At 41.1% G+C, this 9077-nt stretch overlaps 1 protein-coding gene across 1 annotated transcript in view; it reads left to right on the top strand.

Moving 5' to 3' along the window:
• Positions 1-25: 25 nt before the first annotated feature.
• The window catches only part of cpe (carboxypeptidase E), a 14985-nt gene continuing 5933 nt past the window's right edge, over positions 26-9077 (top strand). The window contains exon 1 of the mRNA XM_032539806.1: positions 26-377. Within this exon, the coding sequence (XP_032395697.1) occupies positions 137-377 (241 nt within the window). The 5' untranslated portion in view covers positions 26-136. The remainder of the gene's footprint in view (positions 378-9077) is intronic.

Genomic DNA, 9077 nt, shown 5'->3' with positions numbered 1-9077 from the left:
AGAGAGAGAGAGAGAGAGAGATCAGCAGAGGGAGAAATATTTATAGCCTTAAGCTAGGCTGCAGTACGCAAGGCTTGGGACCGAGGTAGGCAGACAAACACACACACAGGGCCCGAGGAAAACAGGACACGGCAAAATGAAACATTTCACTTCGCTAGTTTTATTCGGGGCCGCAGTGGTCGCTCTGGTCAGCGCAGCCGGCTCCGAGGGGGAGATCTCCTTCGAGTACCACCGCTACGAAGAGCTGCGGAAGGCGCTGGTGTCGGTGTGGTTGCAGTGTCCGACCATCACCCGCATCTACACCATCGGGGAGAGCTTCGAGGGCCGCGAGCTGCTGGTGCTAGAGATGACGGACAACCCCGGGACGCACGAGCCTGGTCAGTTTTACGCATACAAAAAGTCACGCTACATAATGCGGCACCCCATCCCCATCCCTCTCCCTTTGTTCCCGCTTTCCTTCACTGTAGGAGCCCATCACCGCACGCCGTGATAACACAAACACATCACGCACTATTGCGCATATAGCTGATGATCTTATTTTTATGTGAGGGTTATAGGTTATTATCCAGAAACGAGCAGTGTGGCTGATGTGTGCTGAAACGACAGCTGGAGGAGGAGCGCAGGTGCGTCGTGCCCTGTGCGTTAATAACGCTGAGCGCAGCCTGCTGCATCACTTCAGAGGAATCTAGATAGATTGTGAGGATCAGCCACCCAAAGCCGCCATTTTGCTGGTTGATAAAGATCTCTACGGGTTTATTCCGAGTCGTGATGCTGAGAAAAAACATCCCAAAGGCAGTGGATCATGCCACGGCTTATTTGGCTGCGTTTTCAATCAACGTCCCTTCCAATCAAAAGCAGATGTGTCAGCAGTTGGCTTCAACATATCAGAGAAACTAGTTCGTGCACACAGCATTTCAAAGAGTGAGCATTTGACTGAATATTAAATGAAGTCCTGATAGGGTTAGAACAGTTATGATGGTTCCTTAGTGGAGCTGAGTTATGTCATGCCTTCCCATTATCTCCACCACACTTCTTCAGGGCTGGACTGCAGGCTGGAAGAAACCATAAAAGAAGATATCTGAAGGGCAGTTTACACACCAACTGGGGGCCAAACTTGTTTTTAGACACATGCACTTCTTTTTCCATCCATTTTTACCATCCACATGATGTGTATTTCAATGCATTACTATTTAAAGGTCTATTCAGGACATAAATATGATGGTTTCAGAATATTGGCCATAAAACAGCTGAATTAGATCACATATTTTAAAAGTCAATGAAGGACGTGCCTAAATGATCCCAAGCTGTTTGTGTGATGGAAACAAACACAGAGCCAAATTCTCTGAAATGTTCCTTTACTTCTTTGTGTTTGTGTCTATTTTCAGTCTGGCATTAAATAACACTGTATCAGTAGGACATTTTCTCCATCTTTATAAGTTGTTGGATTGTGAAAGGCACAATGATGTAAACAAGTCCAGGACTTTATCGTTCAATCCCTGACAAAGCCTGACATCTTGTAGTTTATAAAGACATTACAATGTTACTAATTAAACAAGCCAAACAAGCAGTGCACCACCCAAATGAAGTGTTAAATAGAAAGGTACACTCTGTGCTCCTCCTGATAGTGAGAAGACACAGTGTTGACACCTAGTAGAGCAATAATGCAACCTGTACGGAGTAGCCCGCAGTGCATTTAACCTTATTGAATTTCTGGGTACAGGTCAGTGATTCCTGTCCAACTCTCTAAACAGGAGATTTAACTGTTTAACACACAGCAGGAAGTGATTAATTTCTTCCAAGTAATCCTGAAACAGAGCCCTAAAAAGACAACAAAACATTGCCTGTAATTACGGTATTTAGGGTTTACGGTCTAGTTTGTGGTGTTTCAACTGTATGTCTCATGCTGCATTTTTGCGTAAAGGTATGTTTTCTTCTCTGGGTGTATTTGTGTGGTCTTAACCGTGCACCGCAGGTTGTGTGTATTTAGCTGCTTGCATGGTCACAGAGTCTAATAGCTGTATGTGCGTACTAAATAAGTCCGTAATAGTCTGGTGGGCGTGCACAGGCATGAGTCACAGTAGCAATGTGGGGACCTTATTAATACCAGATGACTTTCCAAGCCGCTACTTCACCAACAGGGGCAGCACCTCCCCCCTCCCCCCTCCTCTCCTCTCCTCTCCTTCCACCTCTGCTGAGCAAAACAGAGCAAGAATAAGGGGGGAGAAACAATGAAGGAAAGAGAGAAGAAGCGCACCAGAGACTGACAGGGCAAAGGACAGTGAAGGATGAAGATCATGGTTTCAGTGTCAGTGGTTGAAGAGATTGTGTGTGTGTGTGTGTGTGTGTGTGTGTGTGTGTGTGTGTGTGTAAAATCTGCACGAACCCGAAAATTTTTTAAGCTTCCCCTTTTAGGTGACCTACCAATATTTCATCTGACCCCGCCCGCAATGTATTGAAACTCCAAGGTGGAGTCGAAATAGCAGTTGCCGGGGCAACAGATCGGCTTAGTGCACTGAGCTGACAGGCTGCTCGTGGTTGGTTGGCTGGCCGGCTCCGAAGGACGCCAGTCCTGAGCTCATGCATCTGTCAGTAAGCAGCCATCTGTCAAACACTGCGGCACAGGAAGTGCCTATGGCCAAGACTGTTAACACACCGGTTTCTTGTAAATGTACAGTGAGTGCAGGGCACCCAGATAGCTCAGTTGGTAGAGCGGGTACCCATATATAGAGGTTTACTCCTCGACGCAGCCGGCCCGGGTTCGAATCCGGCCTGCGGCCCTTTGCTGCATGTCACTCCCCCTCTCTCTCCCCTTTCATAACTTCATCTGTCCTGTCCATTAAAGGCCTAAAAAATGCCCAAAAAATAATCTTAAAAAAAAAAAAAAAAATGTACAGTGAGTGCAGTGAACAGTATGAACAGTGGTGGGAAGTAAGCCTAACTGAAGTTACTCAGGTGCTGTTCTTAAATTACAACATATATACCTATAATGATGATTATATTCATATTGGCAATGGATCACAACTTGTATGTGAAAGGGGACACTTGTACTGCAGTTCCCCTTAGCTCTACGGTGCTTGATAGTGTCTTTGTTTTAGTTTTATGGCCTGCCAATAGCCTACTGTTAAGGTTTACTCTCACCGCTCTTGTCACAGTGTTTTTATCTGCAGCAGGTAACTGTTGTCAGCTAGAAATCTCTAGCTAGTAGTGCTACCTGCCCAACACCAAACAGCAGACACTGGTGGAGAAAGTGGAACATCAAGCAGCTAAAGAGTCAGATATTTCCCTCAGGAGTTGGTGTCGAGTAGACTTAAACAGAGCTAAAAGGATATTAGACTACACACAAACACGACTGAGAGGGTTGATAACGCTCTTTTCAATCTATGCATTAAAAATAGGAGCCTTTTAGCTTGGCTTAGCGCAAAGTCTAGAAATGGGTGGAAATAGCTAGCGGGGCTCCAACGTAAACAAAAATCCATCTACCAGCACCTCTAATTCTCATTATTAACAAAAAGTGTCAATTCGCCATTTTACAGTTATGTGGTGGACTACTTGGCCTGGCATAGTAACTTTCTGGTGTCTCAGCTGGTTGCCAGGCAATTGCTTAGCGACAAGAAATCATCCATCACATAACCCCCCATAATATAGCAAAATGTCATTTTCACACTTTTCTACAGACTAAAAAAAGATTTAGAGGTGCTGGTTGGCTTTTTTGTTACCTTTGGATGGAGCCATGCTCACTGTTTCCCCCTGTTTCATGTCTTTGTGCTAAGCTAAGCTTAGCTAACCAGCTGCTAGCTTCCTATTTAGCGTGCAGATATCAGAGTGGTATGCCACACTTTTGCTTAAATTTTGTGATACTTACTCGAGAATGTCTGGTATATGTTACTTTATACTTACAGATTACATTTTACATTTAAAACACATGACGACAACAGTATTCAAAGAAATTTAAAGTACACGTTCAAACATCTTTAATAAAATTCAACAATATAATATAGTGTATATGCAAACGTATTAATAGAACTCTAATGGGAGACGTCCTGAATCATGACGTTTACTTTTTTTACATAGTCCATAAGTCCATTTTGATGATAATAATTACTATGTATGTTTACCATAGTAAGATTTTGAATGCAGGACTTTTATGTTTAAAATGTGATATTGCTACTTTGAATATTTCTTCCACTACGAAACATGGGTGACATGTTTTCTCATTAGAAGGAGGTGTTCTACTTCTTGCTACGGGGTCATATTTGTGAACAAGAGTTGAAAAGGGGGGGTTCTCTCTAGTGAAATGGGCTCTGGTTAAACTCTTTTGACTCTCATGTCTGGAACTATTCAGAAAGCTTCAAGTAGGATGAGAAACCCTATCTTGTAATGAGTTTGGTTTTGTCTGAAGGGGAAAAAAAATCATGTCAGTAGGCCTATGAGGGACTGCTTCATCCAGTATGCTGTAGAGAGCATCTCATGTGGGGGAGACTCTGGACTGTTTTATCAGATGACTGAGGAAGTGTGTAATCCCCAGTGAGCACGCTCACGGATCAGCTCAGTCAAAGTGTATAGCAGCCAGACACACTGCGGGATCTGGTCGTATCACATGACATATTGAATATAAAGTGAAACGCAGGCAGATGTGGGTTTAATATTACACATTACAATAGAGGAGAATAGAGTATAAACCCAGTGCATTGTTTGGATATTTTAGCCGTGAGGAGCCTCCGTAAGAAGAGATAGCAAAAACAGCTGAGAGGAAGGACGAGCCGCTGAAAAGAGCTGGAGACAAAAAAGAGAGGAATGATAATTGAGAAACCGGGAAATGTGTCTAAGGGTGACAAGGGAGAAGAAAAGGAATGGGCAAAAGATTGCAGAGGGAATAAGGGAGAGGCAGGAACAGAAAGAAGACGAGAGAAAGGCCAAGGCACCAGTCAGAGGTCATTTATTATACATCAGACACCAACATGCATCCTCCTCCTCTCTGCCTTCACTGTGCTCAGATAGTACATTTAGTGCATGCGTTTCTTGCTTTTTCTTGCACATATTTTAAGTTTCTTTATTTTTCCACCATATCGTTTTTTTTTTTTTTTATCACTGTTTGCTATCTTGCAATTTGTTTTTGAATGGTTTGCATGCTTCGTATGGTGCATCTCAACATTCTGCGTGATGTCACTTCATGTCACGTTGTGCATTGGCCATACAAGCGGCTTCTTTTCACTTGCCTCTTTAGGTTTATTTATTTATTTCTTCCATATATTTTAATGGATTCAGTAGCTTTTCTTCTACAGGGTTTCTTCTATTAGCCTTTCTCAAAAAGCTGAAACATGTTGATTGGATTTTCCATTTTCTAAGCATTTTATAACACTGTCGGCATTTTACCTCACACACAACATCAGTTATTTTGTTAGCAATCAGCAACTACAGCCCCTGCAAGGCTTTGAAGGGATGCCAGTAGCTAGGGCTCATGGGATATGTTGTTGGTTGATGCTAACACAATGATAGTTGTTTTATCTCTTGGCTTAAATGAAGAAGTGTAGAATTGTACTACTATCTCTACAGCAGTTAATGTAAAATATGGACCTCAAATTAGCTGGAACAATTAATGGATTAATACATTTGTTGGAGGAGTAACTTTTTTGATAATCCAGTAATCGTCAACTGAATCTCTTTGCGCTTTGGACCAAAACATGTCAAGGCATAACCGTTGGCATTTAAAACATTTTTTTATGACTTTACACTAAATTATTTTATACACCAAACAATTAATCAAGAAAATAATCCGTAGATTAATCAATATATATATAAAAGAAATAATCATTATTTGCCGACTTAGGAAATATGGAACACAACTTCTAACAGAATTTGTTGAAAATAAACTATAAAAAAATAACTTGATTTACAGAAGCAGGTGGAAAAGCTAGGAGAAGGTTTATCATTTAATTTCTTATTATTTTTCAGTTTTTTATTTTACCTGTGTGGTGCTCTATGTCTTCTATGTCTGTGTAATATCCGCTGTCAGAGCTGGAAGTCATTTAGAGTTAACAAACTGCTTCTATATATGAGTGTGTGTGTGTGTGTGTGTGTACACAAGCACAAGACAGGCAGGCAGACGCAGAGTGAGAGTGTGTTTACTCAACCTTCGAGTTGATTTGTCTCCCTAAGCACCTGCCCTGTCAGGGTTGCCACGACGACTGAGAGCAGGCTAATGTGGTGCTTCCCTAATGACGTTGCAGCAGCAGTCATTATTACGTGGTCACCTAGGAGACCATATTGATCACCTGCCAGGCACGTTTGATGATTCCTGACAAAGCGTAAGATGATGCGGTGTGTTTTGTCAGCCTCAGATGTTATACATCGACCCGCGGAGAGTGGAAAGTTTACGTGAGGAGCTGTGCTCCATCAGATTTTCACACACATTGTGTAGATCTCCACCGCTCTCTCACATGTTTTCACATGTGAAATGTATGAAAACCAAGGAAAAGGAGCGTTGCCTACACACTGAATATCACAAGCTCGCAAATATGAAACAATGAAACCCTCCACCTGCAAGTTCTTCTTCAAGTAAACCTACATTTGTACAAAAACGCAGGACATCTAAAGGTTACTAAAGCGGACACAATTGATCAGTTGAGTGACAAACAATGCACTGTTTTGATAATTAATAAAGCATTACTGTAAAATAATTTCTCAAACAAAAATCATTCCCCAGTTTCTGAACTGTGAAAAATTGCTATTTTTCTCTGTTTCATATCATTGCAAACTGAATCTGTTTGGGTTTTGGACTGGGACGCTTGGATAAAACAAGACTTTTTTCGGACTGAGCTCTGGAACACTGTGTAAACTCTTATATTCTCAATGTACTTACATTTTGTGGTCGAAACAAGTAACCCCATCAAATATTCGCCCAAAGAAGATCCTTGAAAGTCCAAATGCTGCATCCTTGAATCTTTGGAAGCTTGCAATAATTAGTGTGCGGACTACCCCTCCTTTGCCTTTGTACGTTGCAGTTTTCCTGTGCCTCTACCCAATTTGGGTTGAATGTGTGCACACTGTCCATCTTTTTTGTTTTACGCTACCACTTGTGTGCATTAACCACATATGAAATGTTTTACATGTCATGAGTTCATCTGTGAACTTTGTGTCTAAAACACTAATGGGGAAGTTGTTATTACATCAGAAGTGAACTGTCCAAAAGCTACATGCCGATGTGTGAGGTTATAACATGTCGAATGGAGTTCCTCGAGTAACAGAGCTCATGTGCACTATTTCTTTTCCTTTTTGAGTGTGAGGATATGTTTGCGCACAAGAGAATAAAAGCTCAGCGAGGAACAGGCAGTTTGACACAGAAGAGGAATGAATGAATGTTCGGCTCCACAAGGAAAATGACATTTTGATTTGTTCCACATACACAGTGAGACATTATGGTTGAATTTGTGCAAAAACCCTGTGGTCAAAAATGTGAGTCTATGTGTGTAAAAAGAGTAAACAGAGCTGTTAAATAATCGTGAGTTAGCAAAACATGAAAATGAATGATATTAATACAAAAGGACGTATGGATGTGTTGGAGAAAGGAAAGGTCTCCAGATTCTGAGCATGTGTGTAATAGCTTGAATCATAGTGATTCATTTTGGCAGAGTCCAACTTCAAAGTGTTTGTGTGAGTGTGTGTGTGTGTGTGTGTGCTTGCCAGCTCTGTAAGGCCTGTGACGCCTGTAAAAACCATACACTAACGTCAGAACAGAAAGAGTTAATTGTAGTCTTGAAATCATTAGAGCAACCAGATTCAAGTGTTTAAAAATAACTTGACTACCAGATGTGTGCTGGGCTGTGTGTGTGTGTGTGCGCATGTGCTGGGTGGTGTGTGTGTGTGTGTGTGTGTGTGTGTGTGTGTGTGTGTGTGTAGCCACTAGGATACATCAAACACTCAAAGAAAAACACTTACATTGTTCAAAAACATGCAAATGTGAAAATATTGACACACATGTGCACTTGCATCTTAAAAGCATTTTTTTTAATATATAACCAGGCAACACATTTAACTTAGTGATTAGAAAAGTTTAGAAAAAGAAAATTGTTAAATCAGAGTAGAGGTCAAAAAAACAATGTAAACACACACAAAAAACACCTCAATAAAAACTGGACCCCTGCTGCAATTTGGCTTCAAAACACAAACAGACACACACACACCCCCTCACCATCTGCTGCTCTTGGGTTACATTTCGTAACTTGTAACTGATCTGAACAAAAGACATTTTTTTCATTCTTTAGCGCATTGGAGAAGTTTCTTCATGCCACGAATAGCCACAATTCTCTGGTTTGTAGTTAATCAAAAGAGTGTGCACTGTAGCTCATACTTTGTCATACTTTTATTATAGGACTTTAGCTCCTTGGTAGAACTTCCCTCATGCTGATGTAAATGTGTTTGTATTGTTGTAATGTGTATTTTTTTTGTTTTGTTTATCAAACAAATGGTTAGCACCCTGGTCATTAAAACACAGTTTTACTGAGCATGCTTTAAGTAATAAATGGCCCTCAAATATAAAACCAATGTCTACTTTGATAAACAAAAGCAAAGAAGGTAAAGGGTCTGTAATCATTTTAAGCCATCACATTCAGAAAGCATCAGCAGAAGCGGTGTGAGATTGAAATGAGAAGATGATTAATCAACAACAATTCTGATATTTGTTGAGTAATTTACCAAGAAAAAAAATGACAAATAATCGGTGACTCCGGTGTGTCAAATGTAAGTATTTGCTGTTTTATATCTCATCTCGACTTACTGATTGCAAGCTGCACGCAGCAGGAGGTGTTTATGTCGCAAAAATCCTTGATTTTGTAACATCATGTCCTGGAGTCAAACTCTTTGTGATGTAGTGGAATCTGACCCCAGACCTGTCACTCCAACTAGATTCAAGAAACCCAACAATCTGTGACAGCGTCACTCAATAAGTGATTCACTGTCTATTGGTCCTCATTGTCCAAATGGAGTGTTTAAATCTGTTTAACCTTTCAGCTGAGTCAGTGTGTTTGTCACAGCTGGAGTGTGGCAAATATAAAGATCCTGTGTGTGTGTGTGTGTGTGTG

Source organism: Etheostoma spectabile, chromosome 2, assembly GCF_008692095.1.
Source record: "Etheostoma spectabile isolate EspeVRDwgs_2016 chromosome 2, UIUC_Espe_1.0, whole genome shotgun sequence".
Taxonomy (NCBI): domain Eukaryota; kingdom Metazoa; phylum Chordata; class Actinopteri; order Perciformes; family Percidae; genus Etheostoma; species Etheostoma spectabile.
The sequence above is the reverse complement of the archived record's forward strand: the minus strand, read 5'-3'. Positions and strand labels throughout refer to the sequence as shown.